At 43.2% G+C, this 19,539-nt stretch overlaps 1 protein-coding gene and 2 non-coding genes across 3 annotated transcripts in view; all 3 read right to left on the bottom strand.

The window, feature by feature from the left end:
* Nucleotides 1-1,537, bottom strand: part of ELAVL4 (ELAV like RNA binding protein 4) — a 149,659-nt gene extending 148,122 nt beyond the window's left edge. Inside the window, exon 1 of the mRNA XM_036352990.1 lies at nt 1,390-1,537. Within this exon, the coding sequence (XP_036208883.1) occupies nt 1,390-1,407 (18 nt within the window). The 5' untranslated portion in view covers nt 1,408-1,537. The remainder of the gene's footprint in view (nt 1-1,389) is intronic.
* Nucleotides 1,538-8,299: 6,762 nt separating this feature from the next.
* On the bottom strand, nt 8,300-8,442 carry LOC118677951. The gene has a single exon (XR_004974654.1).
* Nucleotides 8,443-8,563: 121 nt separating this feature from the next.
* Nucleotides 8,564-8,766, bottom strand: LOC118677952. The gene has a single exon (XR_004974655.1).
* Nucleotides 8,767-19,539: the final 10,773 nt, after the last annotated feature.

Raw genomic sequence — 19,539 nt, 5'->3', positions numbered from 1 at the left:
CAGGCTCTGTATAGCATGGCACTGTCAATTTCATAGAGAAGCCAGGAGGCAAACATCTGGATTGAACCTTCTGATTCCTTGTTACATTAATTTTATTCAGTGTTTTAAACTCAACCCACTTACATTTACAAAACACTTCACACAGATGACTTCCTTCATGAATGGAGCTCCATTCACTTCTCACTTAAAACATCAAACCTATTCTGAAATGACTGAGGTTAAAGCTGGTTCAGTGTCAATTTGCAATTATTATTTTAAAAAAACTAGATGCACAAATGCAGAAGAGGATCTACTAAAATAAAGCAGCCAGGTAAGGGGCACAGGTAGGCTTTCAGGAACCCACAAGACTGGTGCTAACCTGTTGGGGAGGTGGGTATTTTGATTCTCCAGAGAAAAGATATTATGAGAATTACCCTTGCGAATTACCAGTTTACACCTTGGGAATTAATATGACTCATTTCCCCCCCAAACTGGAGTTGTTTTCTAGAAGTCCCTCCCCTCGGTTTCCCTGTGGTCTCGCTAAATCCCTTAACAGATGTTGGGGGAGAGGCGCTCTCTCCCTTTTAGAACGAATTATTCTTTGGCAGGTTCAAGACTTTAGGACGCATGTTTACTAAATCCTAAACGTTTGACAACCTCTTGCCCAAAGAGAGACAACAATATACAACACACAGCTATACCCCCCCATCCCCCCCCCCCCCCCCAACACCTGAGCCTCCTTTTCCCTCTGCTAAACAAGAGCACGGCTTAAATACTACAGAAACACCCTGTGGATGTCACCTAGAAATACCCCAAGGCCCAGGTCCACAGCGGGTTGGAATGGGGAAAGCATGGGAGGGTGCTGCTTCTCCACAATTAGCTGGGATCACGAGGAGGGGCCCTCTGAGGGCCCGCGCTCCCTCGCCCAGCACCCTGGGGTCCTGCTCACGCGAAACCTCCAGGACTTTTTGGCGCCACCAGACAGTTCAGCAAAACCACCCCGAGGACAGCTCGGGAGCGATGCAAAGGGGCGTGGCGCGGGGCGGAGGCTTCTCCGGGCTGCAGGGTGGGGTGGAGGGGTGCACGCGCTGCCCCACGTTTCGGTTGTCTCCTCTGGGGCCCCGGAAGTCTGGGAGGCGGAGGCGGAGGCGGAGTGACCGGGGCCAGAGCTGCCCAACGGGCAGCGGAGAGGGTCGTCGGGAGTCCCCCGGCCAGAGGAGCCGGGGGTGGGGGTGGGGTGGGGGGTGTGGGGGGACTCCCTCCTACAAGGACCCACTCCAGAGAGTGGAGGGGGCCGGGCTCGGGGACCAGAGCAGCCCAGTCGCCGCCACGTGGCCGCGCGGCCGCCAACGCCCGGAGGGCAGGTGGGTGGGGCGTCTGGGGCGCCAAGCAGGCCCGGGGAGCCGCTACCTGGTTCTTGAGGCGCATCTTCTCGGAGGGAGGCGAGTCGGGCTCGAGTTGGCGGAGGCTGGGCGAGGCGCGGCCGGCGGGAGGAGGTCCGCGGAGTCGCACCGCGCTCGCCCCTCGCTCCTGGCGGTCTGGCCGGCTCAGCGCAGCGCAGTCGCTTCGCTCCCCCAGCCGTTGTCGCCACCCCCAACCTCTCCGCCACCTCCAGGGGGCGCCTGACACGGGCGACCGAGGACTGATCCTTGGGAGTCCAGGGACCTTGGTGTCCCCAGCGCCTAGTTCTGGGCTTGGCAGCAAGTCTATGCTCAAACAATTAAACGAATAAATCTCCCTTGTCTCCCTGTGCTTAAATTTCAAGTGAAGTAAAATTCTTTGCAGTTCAAGTCCACCGATACTACAACAACATTTGGGCAGAACACTTAGGTCCTGAGGTTTTTCAAACGTGACCAATTTGGAACCCTTCGAAGAAATCCTACCCTTTGGGCAAAGACGCATTAGAAAGGTGGTCTTTCCCTGGCAGGGACTGTGGGCACCGTAAGTGGATCCTTGAGCCTTACCTGGCCAGTTGGTTGGTGTCTAAGGTTAATGTCCGAAATGAAAAATGGAGACAGAGATGGACATCACTGAGCCCCCCCAAAAATGGCCAAGACTTTTGTGGAATGTGATTTTGGGTAAAAACGTTTTAGTTGCTTTGTAGCCTCCTAAACCACACAAGTATTAGTCCCATGCTGGGTAATGTGATCATTAAAAATAGGAAAGGGGCTTCTTTGGCCCTCACTGATAAAACTTCCCCTCTAGGGGCTCGGAGACTTGCAGATCTTTGGGTTGTTGAGAACGCCATTACTGCCTAAAGAAAATCTACCTTGATTAAAAATAGAGGAAATGAAGTGGGTTTTTTTTTTCTGAGGTGAAGTAAACTCACCTAGCATCATAGTGTTAGAAGGGAAATATGAAAGCAGTCATCTTATCCAATGCCTCTTTCTAGGTAAAGGCTTAAGGGCCCAGAGAAGACCTGCCCCAGGTGTCAAGAGAATCAGGAGGTAAAATTGACCCTTGGGATACTGCTTTACTTCACATTTCTCGGGATTCAGAAGTTTTCCCCTGTTTGGGGGAGTTCATCCATTCAAACCTTCATACTACCCACATAAACTAAAGAGGAAGCCTAGGTAGTTTAAAGGACTTGGAATGACAAAAGACACACATATCAAAGTAGCTGTTAGCTATTGAGCACTTACTATGTGCACTTTCCATGGATTATCTCATTTAATTCAAGTTTTAATTGATTTCATTCTTAGCACAGCCTTAAAATTGAACAATCTCTAATGGCTAAAGGGGCTGTTTTCCCCACTGTGTCCTTTGACCATGCAACACAAAAGAGTTCTGTTCCTGGGCACATGGAGATATACTAACTCAAAATTCTGCTAATTCACATCCTTTGACTCAGCAGTTCCACTTTTATAAATTTATCTTAAGGAAATAATCATTAACATGTTCAAAGACTTAACTATATTTGTTTACTACAGCATTCGCTGAAATATGGAAAAACTGTAGTCTTTAATGATCAACAAGGAGACTGATCATCAATACAATGCAGTATTCTGCAGACATTAAGACTCATCTAGTGGATGAATATTTATTTAGCATGGAAATATATTCACAATATATTTCAAAGTGAGAAAAGCAGTTAACACTATTGTATGCTCAGGACGATCCTATTTTTGAAAGGGAAACAGTGATTATTTTGGAAGGTGGGATTATGAGTGATTTTTATTGTTTTCTCTTTTGCTTTTCTGTATTTTAAAAAAATACCAACAGTAAATATTTATTATTTTGGAATCAAAATTTTTAATGTATCACTATCTCTGATTGTTATCAAAGAACCTACAATGAGTGAAACACTGTGGCAAGGGCTAGCGAGCAAGAATTCAGTGCAGTTTAGCACAGTACAGAACAGAGTCTTAACCACTGTAGTTTGGGTATTACTCAGACCTGGGTTCCAAATCTTAGCTCTGCCTTCTTTAAGGTCTGTCATCTTGAACAAGTTATTTGGGGTTTCTAAGCCTGAAAATAGTAGTGATAATAACTTTTATTGAGAGTTTACTTTGTTCTGGACACCATACTAAGTAAGCACTCTGTATACATTCTCATACCCACAACTGATGAGGAAATTGAGGCTTAAATTAAAGGAAATTAAATAACTTGCCCAAGTTTACACAGCTAGGTGAATATATCATAATGTGATTGTGAGGATTAAATGCAAGAGTGGGGGGCTTAAAGCACTTAGCCTAACACGCTACCAGATTAGATGATGGTCGATAGATAGATAGATAGATAGATAGATAGATAGATAGATAGATAAGATAGATAGATAGATGATAGGTAGACAGATATACACACTTGATACATCATTTTTAATAATTTAGACACAACACTTGTAGCAAGTTTTGCTTTATTTTATTACTCAAATCACCTCTCTAAGCAACCTAATTTGCTATTTTCTGTGGTTAGTACGAGCATGGGCTCTAAAGCCTGCTTTGGCTTGCATCTCAGCACTACCACTTACTAGCTCTATGATTCTGGGTAAGTTACTTAACCTCTTTGTGCCTCAGGTTTTGTCTGTGAGAAGGGCATAATATTAGAACTGATTTCATGGAAGTTGCTCTGAGAATTAAATGAGTTAACACTGAAAGCAATAAAAATAGTGCCTCGTATACTTAGCATTTTTAAAACTGATTACACATTTTATAAATTTCAAGTTCTATTTTACACTATTATAAAGATTTTAGTACACATCCTTATATTGAGATCTGAACATACTGTTATTAATGCCAAAAGGTTATGTAAATGCACAATCTGTCGGAATTTATAGTAAGAAGCTGCCTCCATTTAAAAGAAACCCATGTAGCATTTACATGTGCTTATATTACTAAAACAGACGTCAAACCCAGACACAAGATATAAAAAAAATGCCAATTCTTTCTGTCTTAATTTCAGCAAGATCAGTTTATCCATGAATTCATTAAAGAAAAGGATCTGGCATATTTAGGATTTTACTTTGTCATGTATTCTGTGGATTTATAAGGTCTTTTGAAAACAATTGAACAATTCCAAACAAAGATAAACAATATATCTTCAACTTTATGATCAAATATGGCAAGGTAATACTACTTATGAAAACTCTCATAAAGAAAGCATATTACCTAGGATTAAGAAGCATGCTACCTGCAAAAAAACTGTTTCTTACCAATTGAAAATATATTTTAGACACACATATATATATTTCCACACATACATATATACAAGTGTTTTGGAATTAGGTTAAATTCTCCAAAGTATAATATTAATCACATTCCTTCCTATTACAAACCATAAAAAAATCTGTGATAATTTTACAATTACAAGTCATATTGTGGCTCTAGGATAGCCAATGTCATGTAGCAAAGTAATTAGTAAGAGCATAGAAACTTACTTTGTTCCTTCGAAAGACAATTCCTGTATTAAATAATATTATTTTTCCTTAAAAGTCCTGAATCTTCACACAAAGGCATTACAAGCTCATTATGCACCTTAATTATAAGGGCACCTGTGTTTCTTTGTTTATCTGGTTGGTTGGACCTGAGGATTTGATTTGTCACAGTACTCCTCTGTCCCGCCCTATTTCTCTCTTAATGAGAAACAACTTAACAATAGCATCTGTGCAACCTCTAAGGCTCAAATAATGACTGGGAAGGAGGGAGGTAGTAGTTATGTTGGAGAGCACGTGTTACTTGACCTTCAGGCAAAGGGCTAAAATTCAGGGTTAGTAAGCATGAGACCACCCCCACCTCCTACTCCCACCTTTTTCTTCCCCACTCCCCACCACCCCCTCTCCTTCCTGGGGGGAGGAGGGAGGAGGAGCAGAGTGGTATTAGGTGGAGTCAGATTAATCCCTCCTCTGTCTTTCAGGAGCCATGTGGTCTTGGGCAAGTTTCTTTAATTCTCTGAGCTTTGGTTTCTGAATAATAGAGATACTAGTACTTACCTAATAGGTTGTTATGAAGATGATTTTTAATGTTAATAGCAAAGTGTGTAAAGGAATCGCTTAATACAAGTTGCTTCTCTTTCCCCCTTTTCCCTCTGCATTGGGAACATTAAAAAAAAACTCCAGCCGAAACCGGTTTGGCTCAGTGGATAGAGCGTCAGCCTGCGGACTGAGGGGTCCCGGGTTCGATTCTGGTCAAGGGCATGTACCTGGGTTGCAGGCACATCCCCGGTGGAGGATGTGCAAGAGGCAGCTGATCAATGTTTCTCTCTCATCGATGTTTCTAACTCTCTCTATCTCTCTCCCTTCCTCTCTGTGAAAAATCAATAAAATATATTTAAAAAAAAAAAAAAAGACTCCAGCTATGCACATCAGTAGAAGAATAAGCATGTATGAAGGTATGGATATTTGAGAAATTTGGGAATTTGATGTAAGATAGAAAATGCATCTAGAGTTTTCACCATCAGCATCTCCTGAAAGGGAAAAGGATTCATTCATTCTGCAGGTATTCACTGAGCACCTACTAGGCCTAAGGCTCATGCTAACCACTGGCAATAGAGTTGTCTTCTGTTCTTGAGAAGATAACAGCCTGAGCAGACAGAGATGAAGAAATGACAGATGGTGACAGTACTTTGTAACACAGTGTAACAAATGCTAAAATAGACAGAAGGACCAGGTACTGTGAGAGTACAGAGTAAGGGCAGCAAAACCAGCCTAGGAGAAAAGGAGTAGGTGGGAAGGAGGGATGGCCTGGGAAGTTCCTGGAAAAAATGACTCTGGAATTGGGGTTTTGAAGACAATTAGGAGTTAGAAGGTGAAAGACTGAACATCGAAGCTTGTTAGAGGTGCCTTTTAAATTTTATTTAAATCTTTATTGTTGACAGTATTACATATGTCTCCTCCCCCCTCCCCCCATTGAACTCTTCTAGCCTGCCCCGCCATTCTCACACACAACCCTCCCACCCCAGGCCTTCACCACCTTATGGTCTGTGTATACATATATGCATACAAGTTCCTTGGTTAACCTCTTCCCACCCACCCTCCGCTGCCTTCCCTCTGAGGTTCTACAGTCTGTTCCATGCTTCTAAGTCCGTGGATCTTAGAGGTGCTTTTGTAAAAAATACCTACTCTACATAACTGTGAAGTAAATGATGTGTTCCATTGTCAGGATGAGGCTACACTGTAATGCCATTGACTACTATGAATGTAACAGAATTTGTACATCTAATGCTTCATCACATGAGATTTTAATGAGAACAATGAATAAGCGCTGTTTTCAAGTAAGCCCATGAGCATATGTTCAGAGACATTTGATTAGAGCCTTTGCTCTAACAGATTCAACTGTTCTTAGTTGCTCTTTAACAGTTACAGTTTACACTTAATAGATTCAATAATTAATTGCTTAATGGTAGAAAATCAGTAAATCATGACATGCAAGAAATGACAGAAAAAGAGTACTCAGTCTTCATTAGGTTTTAGTGCTGCAAGGGATCTTAGAGATCATTGGTATCCTCTTCATTTTACTGGCAAGGAGGAAAAGCCAGGTCCAGAGAAGCTCAGTGAACTGCCCAGGTTCACACAGCTGGTGAGAAGCAGAGACAGGAATAACAGTTCTCTGGGCTCTCTGCCCATTGCTCTTACCAATGGCAATGGCTACCATTTACTGGTCATTTCCCATGTGCTAGCTAAAATCTCTATTAGTTCATTTTAGGGACATATCTACTCCAACATTTATGCCTGAATCCTTCTAGAATGGAGCAGGGAATAAATAACTTTAAGAAGTAAATATATGTTGTGCAGATACCAGTGAATGAAGAAATATTCTCATAGAGCTTATTTCATTAGGTAGTTTATGTGTTTCTTTCAAAGGGAACTTTAGTTTTATACACATCTTTCAGATTTTGTTGCTAAGATTCTCCACTAGTAGTTTGATTTAATTCAGTTCGATTTGACAAATGTTTATTGAGTGCTTGTGATAGCAAAGGTGACTGTCTCTTTTCTGTTGCATTCTCCCTGGGTGTCATGAGAGGCTGTGCCATGCCAGGAAAGAGCACAAGCTTGGGAGTTAAAAAGGCTAAGGTTCAAACCCCAGCTCCACAATGAACTGTTTCAGGGATCTTGGGGCGGTTGTCTACTTCCCTTACCTGTAAAATGAGGGTGTGAATTACATCTACCGTACAGGGTTGTTCTATAGACGAAAATGAATAAAATAAGTAAATAGAATCCATTTTATTCAAGGCCATTTGTTCTGCTGAATACTCATATTCATTAAGCTGAGCAACATTCTGTTCAAGGCCATTTATTATAACATGTGGTAGATTATATTATCTAAATGTGGCTAAACAATATCTCCCACCACACCTGCTCTTCTGCAGTGTGACCTCGCTACTCCCTTACCAAGAGGTGAATCTAATTGCTTTCCCCTTGAATCTTGATCACTCTTAGTGACTGTGGGTCATGCTATCCATTGAGTCTTCCTTCTAGCTATTAGGAATACAGATGTTACACTGGGAGCTAAGATGTAAGCAGGAGAACTAAACAGAAAGACCCTGGCACCTGGATGATTGTGTGCGTTGTCATTTTGGCCATGGACTACCAACTCAGATTTACAGGGCAGAGGAATAAACCTTCATCTAATATAGGCCACTTATTTCAGACCTTCCTGTCACAGCAACCAAACCAATATCCAAACCAAAACAATTAGAGACTCTATAAAGAATCTAAAGCAGTAGCTCACTGTTAAGTATATAGGACATTTCAAACACTTAAATCATCTACTGCCCTCCAGAACACAATCCCTCCCTTCTGGATGATTTTTGTACCTGACTCATTGACCTCTTTTTCTATCTCTTCCCTCAGAGTCATCAACAGACAATAGTAATTTTTTTTTTCATTTGTAGCAGTACTTAGTGTCCAACAGAAACCACTCCATCTGTTAAACAATCTCGATTGCAGGGTTTCTCTTACTGTTGGTGGATAGATAATGACATGGACAGTCACTATCACCGTGGCAACAGTACCCAGGAAGGTGGATAGATAATGACATGGACAGTCACTATCACCGTGGCAACAGTACCCAGGAAGGTGGATAGATAATGACATGGACAGTCACTATCACCGTGGCAACAGTACCCAGGAAGGTGGATAGATAATGACATGGACAGTCACTATCACCGTGGCAACAGTACCCAGGAAGGTGGATAGATAATGACATGGACAGTCACTATCACCGTGGCAACAGTACCCAGGAACTATCAGAGGAAAATTGCATATGGAAGGCTGGCTCTTGGCTCTTGAGTAGTCATGCCTCAGCTTCCTCCAGGGTCTGCTTTTTCTGCAAGTCTGGTGGACAGTAGTAATCTTTTAAATCACTTAATCTCACCAATCCTTGAATGTCTCATCTCCAATGACTCACTTTCCTGCCATTTCAGCCCCCAGTTTTACAGCCCACCCCAGGCTTCCTCATGACACTAAATGGCACCACCTGTCAATTTTAGAATCCTGCCATTTTTCTCTCTGATTCCTGCTCCTGGCCACCTCTCTTACTCTCTCTCTGCTACAAACTCAGTGTTTATTTTCATCATGTTCTTCACTCCTATGTCCTATTCTATGTGTGGAGTATGATTTTTTCTGACTGGCATTTTTACTGCTATGGGCCAAACAGTTAGCATTTTCTCTGCTACCCTAGAATCTTTCCCTAACTTATTCACCTTCTGCCATTACCACCTGGTCAGCCCTAGCTTGGGGTCTCCACTGGACTCCCACAGCCCCTGCACAGAGCTGTCACTCTGCTCTGTCCATTTCAGTTTGTGTGGCGGTCTCCCCAGTGGACTATGAGCTCTTTGAGGTTGGAGACTGACTTATTCATCTCTGTATCTACAATTTCCAGCAAAAACACGTCTATTAGTTGGAATGCCTCAGTTGTTTCTGTCTCCATGCCTTTTGCTTATGCCATTCCTCCCTCAAAATATATCCCCCGACTACATTAGCTCCTTTTAAAGTCAGACAAATCCTGTGAGGTTCATTTCAGATGCCACATTCAAGAAGTTTTTCCTAATATACTTCCCACTTCTGAGGCTCTGTAGCATTCACTGGTATTTCTTTGCAGGCACTTTGATTTTGTAGTCAGTTCAATTATTGAGCACCTACTATTCACTTGGTGATATGCAACCCATTTCACTCCTGCCTGTTCTTTACTCCTCATAAGTATCCAATCATCCTGACTTTGCAGATAAGGAAACTGAAGCTCTTAAAGATTAGAGTGCCTTTGCCCAAAGTCACACAGTTAGAAAGTGGCAGGACCAAGATTCACTCCAAGGTGCTATTCTTGTGCTGAACTTTGTTACCCCTGAGCTTCTGTCCCTTGTGTAAATGTCTTGTCCATCTGTGTATGTTCTTGAGGCAAGGGCTGTGTCTCTCACCTTTATGTCTCCTCTAACATCTAGCCCAGCCTCTTGCACAGAGTGAGTGCAACAGAATAAACAGAAAATAAAATACCGATTCAGGGACTCTCAGAAAACACCTGCAAGGCAGCATGTAGATCCCTCCCTCCACTCCCATTTCCCCCTCACTGACTCAAGGGGCCTGGCTGCCAATGCGCTCACATCAGACTCTTCCAGGAGCAGGTGCTAATTCAAACAGCCTCATTAACAATCTGTGGGGCCCCTGTGCTCATTATAGTGGGGTTTTAACTATATCCAGTTTCCACAATTCAACAGCTTCTATTTTTAACCATAATGGCAGGATCTACAGGAGAAGGAACGAACAGGATCTAGTATTCTCCCATGTCACTTTATGTCCCCTCCTAGTGTTCCACAGGAAAAGAACCTGTCAAAAAGCAAGAAAATACATCAGATCAGCTACATACATTGTGATTAATATCTCACCATTTACCTGTTTTCTGGCTATGTAAATATTATAGTTTTTTAATCAAAGTAAATCTAAAAACTAAGACAATTTACCAAGCTATCACCAACCATGACAGTTTACCTGTTCCCAGCCATATAGTTTCCATGATACCACAGCAATCTCAAACATTCCTTCCTTCCTAAACATCACTTCTCTCCTAGGAAGGGAGGCTGAGGCCTCATAAGGCTCAGTTTGGTTTTGTTTAGTCTCAGTTTTCCCCATTTTACTTTGCTGGAATACTATAAATTATTTCTTGTGAATTATTTCTTAGCAGAATGCTTAGCACAAATTACACATAGTGAATGTCTGGTGAATGAATAAATAATCTAGCTTGGTGCTATTCAAGCCTTTTTAAAACTGTGCAAAGTAAAAAATATAATGTATATTCCCCTTATCTCCCTCTGAAACAAACATTTTCTGAAGCATTGCCTACCTTTACTACCTGCAGTGCACGCTGATGTTTTCCCTCCACTCCTGTACTATCCTATTATCTCACTTCTTTTAAATGTTGGTTGTAATTCAATAAATTCATGCATGATCACACTAAGGAGTTCCAAACCTAATTTGGATCATATTGGATTAGGGATAGGAACTCTATTTTATTTTGTACATGGGTTATTTTATTTACCATCACCATCTCTTTTTTTTCTCTCCTATTTTTAAGTGTTTAGCAAGGGCATAATCTATATTTATAAAAGGCTAATATGCAAAGTGTCCCCTCAGGAGTTCGACAGGGAGACCGGGAGTTCAATTGCTCACTATGACATGTGCTGACCACCAGCGGGTGGCACAAAACAAAGGAAGGCCCTGGCTGGCAGCTGGGGAAGGAAGGCCCTGGCCAGCAGCCAGAAGGCCCTGATTGGCCCTGATTGCCAGCCAGGCCTAGGGACACTACCCATGCATGGATTTCATGCACTGGGCCTCTAGTTAAAAATAAACATATGGGGAAAAGTCCTTCACACAAAACAGACAATAGCTGTCCTCTTCAGGGTCTTCTGGTGTTTAAAGTTTGCCTCTTTGCCTTGGAAACCATGACAACTTGGGGTCAGACTGAGTCATTCTTGCCAAGGAATGTTTCTCAAAATGTATGTGTCCATTCTTCCTTGGGCCGCCAACTAATGATAACACCTAACATTTACTGAGCACTTACATTTGAGGTACTGTTTTTATAATCATTTTATATGTATATCCTCAGTTAATCCTCACAAAAGACGTTTAGGTAAAAACTATTATTTTTGCCATTTTATAGAGGAGAAAACACAGGTACGGAGAGGCTAAGGCTGCTGGAAAAGAGCAGAGCCAGGTGAACCCAGATATTCTAAGAAGATGTGTGCATCACAGCTAGACTACTATATTCAAATCTTGTCTCTGCCTCTTAGTAACTGTGAGGTCTTGAGAAAGTTTCTTAAGATCTCTGTGCCTGTGTTTTCTCAACTATGAAATTATAGTTAATGATGATATTAATAGTTCCTACTCACAAAATTTGGGAAGATTAGGGCAGTTTATATGTAATACTTAGAACAATATCTGGCACATGGTCAGCACTTACTAAGTGTTTGCTCTTATGATGACATGACAAACTGCACCCTAAGCCACTGTAATAGACTGTCTTTATAGTTCTTAGATGTCTTCCATAGTGAAAGGAACATTTGTGCTGAAAAGAACCCTAGAGGTCAACTAGTTCCACTTGGTCATTTCACAGTTGGGGATGGTATAGAGCAGTGGTTCTCAACCTTGGCTGCACATTAGAATCACCTGGGAATCTTTTTAAAAATCCTGATTTCTGGGCCTCATCCTCTGGAAATTCTGTTTCTTTGTTATGGGGTGAGGCCACAACATTAGTAACAAAGAAACAGAATTTCCGGAGGATGAGTCCCGGAAATCAGGATTTTAAAAGGATTCCCAGGTGATTCTAATGTGCAGCCAAAGTTGAGAACCACTGGTCTAAAGAGAAGGAAGGGACTTGTTTGTCCAAATGGATGAGGCAGTGCTAGGAGTAGAACTTGGATATCCAGTTTCCCAGGAGTGTCCTTCCCACCACACTACCTCTTGCTTCCTCATGTGTCTTATGAATGATGCTGTCCTATTCGCTCCATTTTCTCCATGTCATTATGTTGCTAGGAATAAACCTAAGTGCTGACTGCTGGGGAAACTCTTACTCAACAAGCTATACTGCAAGCATCCTGCTTTCTATATTTATTCATTGCAGGTATTTAGTATTTTATTATAACACTAGAGGCCCGGTGCACAGATTCGTGCACATTGAAGGGAAATTAATTAGAAGAAATATTTTAATATCGCGATTTGCCCTTTCTCTATAATAGAAGTGTCAACCAAATTCATGATCGACAATGACAGATAGAAACACATGCGTGTGATTGGTGCCAGCAAGAGCTTTATATGTATCATGCATGTGTGAGTCAACTTAGCCTTTTATAGATATAGAATAAACTTGCTTAATTAGACCTGCTTTCTGATTTAGCTAAACTTTTTCCAGCCCAGTGAAGCACCCCAACTTCTCTTTCAGGTAATTGTCAGCAACACAGCAGTAAATATCAACACAAAGCAGATTATTATTGTAGATCATGCAGGGAGAACAAAGGGTAAAATATTTAACTGCAGCAGTGTTTGACTATATTCTGTGCAGTGAGAAAACCTGAAGTCATTTTCAAGGTCTACCATTTCTGACTTCTTTTCAGTTGGGTCAAATTTCAAAACTTTCTGGCTAATGAAAAAAAAATAAGTTGCTATCTAGTCTCCTATCTACCTACTCCAGGACTTCAGTGAGGATCAAATGGGATGAAGCATGGAAAAATGCTTCACAGACATTTGGTTAAAGTGTAAAATGTTTGCACCTGGCTATAAAGCAAGTCGTGTTCCTGGGCTGAAGAAACTCCAACGAAGCTAGTCAATAGAGCCACATTTTGCACCATGGGGTCTTGGCAGCATTGGCTGTGATTTGGTGGGGCATCGCTCTGGGGTGGTGGTGGGGCCTGTGTCCCACTTGGGGGAAGCTGATTGTTGCTTTGTCAACGCCAGGACTGTGGTGCCGTTTCTTTGTAAATGGCTAATGTGCGTCACGGCAGCTCCTGCAATGTGCATTTGCTCCCTGGAGGTCAGTGTGCGTCATAGCAACCAGTCAGACAGTTGGATGGACACTTAGCATTTTAGCTTTATATATATATAGACTAGAGGCCTGGTGCACAAAAATTTGTGCACTCGGGGGGAAGGGGGGATCCCCTCAGCCCAACCTGTGCCCTCTCGCAGTCTGGGACCCCTCGGGAGATAATGACCTGCGGGCTTAGGCCTGCTACCAGGTGGCAGAGGGCAGGCCCAATCCCTAGGTGCAGCCCCTGGTCGGGCTCAGAGCAGGGCTGATTGGGGAGTTGGGGCACCACCTCTGTCATGCACAGAGCAGGGCGGATCGGGAGGTTGCGATGCCACCCTCAGTCACGCTCAGGGTAGGGCTGATTGGGGGATTGGGGCACCGCCCCCTGTCACACTCAAGGCAGGGTCGATGGGCAGGTTGCGGTGCCACCCCCTGTCACGCACAAAGCAGGGCCCATCAGGGGGGTTGGGGCTCTGTACCCTGTCACGCACAGAGCAGGGTCGATCAGGAGGTTGGGGAGCTCCCCCCTGTCACTCAGAGAGTAGGGCCGATAAGGGAGTTGGGGCACCGCCCCTTGTCACACACAGAGCAGGGCGGATCAGGGGGTTGGGGCGCCGCCACTGTCACACTCAGGGCAGGGCTGATGGGGAGGTTATGGCTCTACCCCATCACACACAGAGCAGGGCCTGTGGAGGGGGGGTTGGGGTGCCGCACCCTGTCACACACAGAGCAGGGCCGATCAGGGGGTTGGGGCACCGCAGCCTGTCACACACAGAGCCGCAGGGCAATCAGGGGGTTGGGGAGCTTCCCCCTATCAGGCACAGAGCAGGGCTGATCAGGGGGTTGGGGCGCCTTCCCCTGTCACGAACAGAGCAGGGCGGATAGGGAGGTTGTGGCCCCGCCCCCTGTCACACACAGAGGCGCAGGGTGATCAGGGGGTTTGGGCACTGCCCCCTGTCACGCTGATCCCGGTGCTGGGAGGCATATTACCCTTTTACTATATAGATAGAGGCCTGGTGCACGGGTGAAGGGTGTCCTGGATCAGGGTGGGGGTCCTCACTGGGGTGCCTGGCCAGCCTGGATGAGGGGATGATGGCTGTTTGCAGCTGGTCACACACCCTTCAGGGTGGGGGTCCCACTGGGGTGCCTGCCCAGTCTGGGTGAGGGGCTGAGGGCTGTTTTCAGGCTGGCAGGTGACTGAAGCTCCCAACCGCTCCTTTTTTCCTTTTTTTTTTTTTAATTCTGGGCCAGCTTTAGCTCTGAGGCTCCAGCTCTTAGGCCTCCGCTGCTGAAAGCAGGTTTCTGGCCTTTGTTTACCTTCTGTATTTGAAACAATGTTGTGATCCTGCTGGCTGAAGCCCGGTGGACTAAAGCAGGTTTCTGGGGTTTTGTTTAGCTTCTATATTTGTATCATAGTTGCTTAGAGTTGCAGATCAGAGGCCAGCAGCCGCAGGCAGGGAACGTTGGAGTCCTCCGTCACTGAAGCAAGCAAGCCTCATGTTAGTTTCAAGCTGCCTGGCTGCCGGCCGCCATCTTGGCTGGCAGTTAATTTGCATATTGCCCTGATTAGCCAATGGGAAGGGTAGCGGTCGTACGCTAATTACCATGTTTCTCTTTTATTAGATAGGACTAGAGGACCAGTGCATGAAATCTATGCATGGGTAGGGTCCCTAGGCCTGGCTGGCAATCAGGGCCAATCAGGGCCTTCTGGCTGCTGGCCAGGGCCTTCCTTCCCCAACTTCCAGCCAGGGCCTTCCTTTGTTCTGTGCTACCCACTGGTGGTCAGCACATGTCATAGTGAGCAATTGAACTCCCGGTCTCCCTGTCGAACTCCTGAGGGGACACTTTGCATATTAGCCTTTTATAAATATAGATGCAAAGTTAGAAAACACTAATTTGGAGGAAGATGGGCCAGCCAATTCTCCATTTATTTTGCTGGTGCCTCCCTCATACACTGTTTAGCCTGTGGCCTTGACCTCCTCAGACCTTCCTGCATCCTCTCCTGCCCCTGCATTCTATCCCCACAGCAGCCTGAGTGAGCCTTTTAAAAATGTGATAATGTCACTGCTCTGCTCAAAACCTTTCAGTGGTTTTGGATTATTCGTATGGCAATGACCCAAATCCTTCCAATGGCCTACATGACCCCGCTTGTCCTGGCTTCTGTCACCGCTCCCATATTGCTGTCCCTTGAGCCTGCACTCAACTCCACATCCTTAAAAGCATCTTCATCTCCCCCAGCATAGGAACTTTGCACATTCTGTTTCCCTTGTCTTAATCCCTCTTCCTCAGGGCTTTATTGTAATGACTTCTTTTACCTCAGTTGACACTTTCTCAGGGAAACCTTTTTCTAAATCACTTTATAGAATTAATTATTTTGATAAGCTTAGTATTTTTATTTTTTTGGTTAATTTCTTGATTCATATCCATTTCTTCCACTAGATTATAAACTCTGTGAGGATCAGAATAATATATTCTTGCTCTAGCTGGTTTTGTTCAGTGGATAGAACATCAGCCTGTTGACTGAAGGGTCCTGAGTTCATGCCTGGTTTGCAGTCTTGATCCCCAGTGTGGGATGTGCAGGAGGCAGCCTATCAACGATTCTCTCTCATCATTGATGTTTCTATTTCTCTCTCCTTCTCCTTTCCTCTCTGAAATAAAAATATATTTAACTAGGTTTTTGCTATGCATCTAACTTACATTATACCTAACTAGAGTCCTGGTGCATGAATTCGTGTGCTAGTGGGGTCCCTCGGTCTGGTCTGTGGGATCAGGCCGAAACCAGCTCTCCAACATCCCTCAAGGGGTCCCAGATTGCAAGAGGGCACAGGCCAGGCTGAGGGACTCCACCAGTGCATGATCAGGGCAGGGGAAGAACATGGGATGTTGGCCAGCAGGGAAGGGACCACAGGAGGGCTCCAGGGTATGTCTGGCCCATCTCGCTCAGTCCCTGTCAGCTGGACCCTAGCAGCAAGCTAACCTACTGGTTGGAGCGTCTGCCCCCTCGTGGTCAGTGCACATCATAGCGACTGGTTGACTGGTTGACTGGTTGACTGTCTGCCCCCTGGTGGTCAGTGTACATCATAGCGAGCAGTTGAGCGGCCTTAGCATATCATTAGCATATTACGCTTTGATTGGTTGAATGGACGACCAGACACTTAGCATATTAGGCTTTTATTATATAGGATTGTTATAATAATTCACAGGATAGGCCCAGTGTGTCGTTTATAGATGAGAAACTGAGATTCAGGAGAGTTGAGTAACTCGACTTTCAAGTAAAGTTATACAGCTAGTAAGTGGTGAGGTTAGAATTTGAGTTCAAGTCTTTCCAGTTCCAAAATCAGTATACTTCCCTTTACATTGTGACTAAGAAAACTTTTAATTTTCATTATTTTTTTTTAAAGAGATTGTCTTAATGGTATGTCAGCTGAATGCCAAATTTCTTTCCTAGATATGTGTATATTTTTGATAGGGAAAATGGCGAGAATTGTGTATTCACGTGACTATCTTTAGAAAAATGTTACCTGCCTTCATATAGCTTTCTTTTAAAATAAATATTATTGACTTAGTTTAGTTGATTTAAATTCTTTGTGTCAGATTTCACTGTATGTAATTGTATGTTCACTGTGTTTTTATTCTGCCACAGAAGCTAGCATTTGAGAAATGAAATTTGCCCAGGAAAGGCTGAATCAGACCTTGGAGATTTGGATACTTTGGCTGCCCTGCATTGTTAAGGTTCAGGGATATGCAATTGTAAAGCAAGTAACTTTTATTCATGACTTCCTCATGTTTTCTTTATTTCTACTCATTACAGCATGTTTATTATCAGTTTGAAACAGATTTTTCCTTTTGTATCTTGTTAGTTTTATCTTCTGAGAATTTGTTGTAAGGAAGTAAATTGTAGATTTCACTTTGATTCTGATGCCTCCCTGAACTTCAAAGGTAATATTCCCTCAGAAAGAAGATTGAATTCTAATTTTTTATCTCAGAAAATTTTACAGGCAACATATTTGAAATAGCATGATGGAAAAATCTAAAATAGAAATGAATGCATGAGCTCTCCTTTTAAAGAAAGTGTAGACAAGAAAGCAGCAGAAGAAAAATAAACAGGACTATATGAAGAGGACAGGCTCCCTCAAGCATTCAATGGCCAATCTAATAAAGTAAACACATTTTTTTCCCTTAAGTTAAAAATGGGAAATGACTGATTTTCAAGGCACAGAGAGAAAACTATTCTTACTATAGTTTTTCTTCCAAAAAAGCGTGAGCTCATTTCAGTTTTTTGGAAATATCTTTGAGCCCCAACATTCCCTATTGCAAGTGGCCAAGCTGTGTGCCATTGGAAATACTGTGCATTTTGGGGGGAGAGGGAGTAAAAATAAAATCAGAGAGGGGAAGTGTAACTCCCCACTTCTTAAGTGTGGACTGCATCTGGTGACTTCCTCCACAGAATAAAGAACAGAAAGAGGGAAAGAGAGTAATTTTACCCTAGAGCAGTGGTCGGCAAACTCATTAGTCAACAGAGCCAAATATCAACAGTACAACGATTGAAATTTCTTTTGAGAGCCAAATTTTTTAAACTTAAACTATATAGGTAGGTACATTGTTATTAACTTAATTGGGGTACTCCTAAGCTGGCCTTTGCTAAAAACGTCCTCAGTCTGATTGAGGTACGTTCGCTGAGGTCGACCCCTTCCAACTCTCCCATCCACACTCGTCTTGTATACTTGTTTCAGATAGACGAGTGTGGATGGGAGAGTTGGAAGGGGTCGACCTCAGCGAACGTACCTCAAAACAATGTATCCCGTCGCCCTACCGACCAACCACACCCCCCACTTCTTCTAACGCCACTTCTTCAAAATAGACTCACCCAGGCCGAAAACCGACTTCTGCGCATGGGCCACAAAGTTTCAATCGCACTGTATGTGCACGCCCGCACATGGAATTTTGTGGAAGAGCCACACTCAAGGGGCCAAAGAGCTGCATGTGGCTCGTGAGCCACGGTTTGCCGACCACTGCCCTAGAGCAGTGGTTCTCAACCTTCTGGCCCTTTAAATACAGTTCCTCATGTTGTGACCCAACCATAAAATTATTTTCGTTGCTACTTCATAACTGTAATGTTGCTACTGTTATGAATCGTAATGTAAATATCTGATATGCAGGATGGTCTTAGGCGACCCCTGTGAAAGGGTCATTGGACCGCCAAAGGGGTCGCGACCCATAGGTTGAGAACTACTACCCTAGAGAAACCTGACAAATACTACCTCAGCCAGATTCAAGGCCAACATCAATATCATAATTATATTGATAATATGTGCCCTTTATATGATGTGATGAAAATGGCACTTTACCTCTGTGATAATCTTCCCCCAAACCCATAAACACAGTGTAATCATGAGAAAAACATCAGACAAATTGAGATAGAGAGTCATCCTCCAAAATACTTGAGCAATATTCCCAAACTATCAAGATCATCAAAAACAAGGGAAGTCTAAGAAGATGTCAAAGTGAATAGTAACGTAAGGTGATACACCAACTAAGTGTAATCTGGTATATTGCATGGGATATTGGACATCAGGGAAAACTAAGGAAATCTGAGTAAACTTTGGATTTTAGTTCATAATATTGGTTCATTAATTGTAACAAATTTACCATACTAATATAAGATGCTAATATTAGGGGTAACTGGGTACAGGTACATGGGAAGTCTCTATACTATCTTCTCAATTTTTCTGTAAATCTAAAATGGTTATAAAGTAAAATCTATTAAAAACAATGACAAATAAAAATGCTTGTGGAGTCATTTGAAGAACTTCCATGGGAATTCAGAAGAACACAGAAGCAATGAATGTTACATAACAAGATCTATCATTGGTCTGATGCTTGCTGGTTTAGGAAATGCCTTAATGTCTACTATCTCATTTAATTTCTAAACAGTCTAGTGAAGTAGATACAATTAATTACTCCCATTTTACTGTTAAGAAAAGTGGAGTTTGGAAAGATGAGGTGACTTTTTGGGAATCAAAACCTGGCCCGACTCTAATTCCAATGATTTTCCCATCACATCCCAGTTACCTCTATATTTACTGTCCCCAAATGTTAGCAACAAAGCGGTCAA

This window comes from Myotis myotis, unplaced genomic scaffold, assembly GCF_014108235.1.
Source record: "Myotis myotis isolate mMyoMyo1 unplaced genomic scaffold, mMyoMyo1.p scaffold_m19_p_2, whole genome shotgun sequence".
In the NCBI taxonomy this organism is placed as follows: domain Eukaryota; kingdom Metazoa; phylum Chordata; class Mammalia; order Chiroptera; family Vespertilionidae; genus Myotis; species Myotis myotis.
Note: the sequence above shows the minus strand (reverse complement) of the source record. Positions and strands in the feature narration are given on the sequence as shown.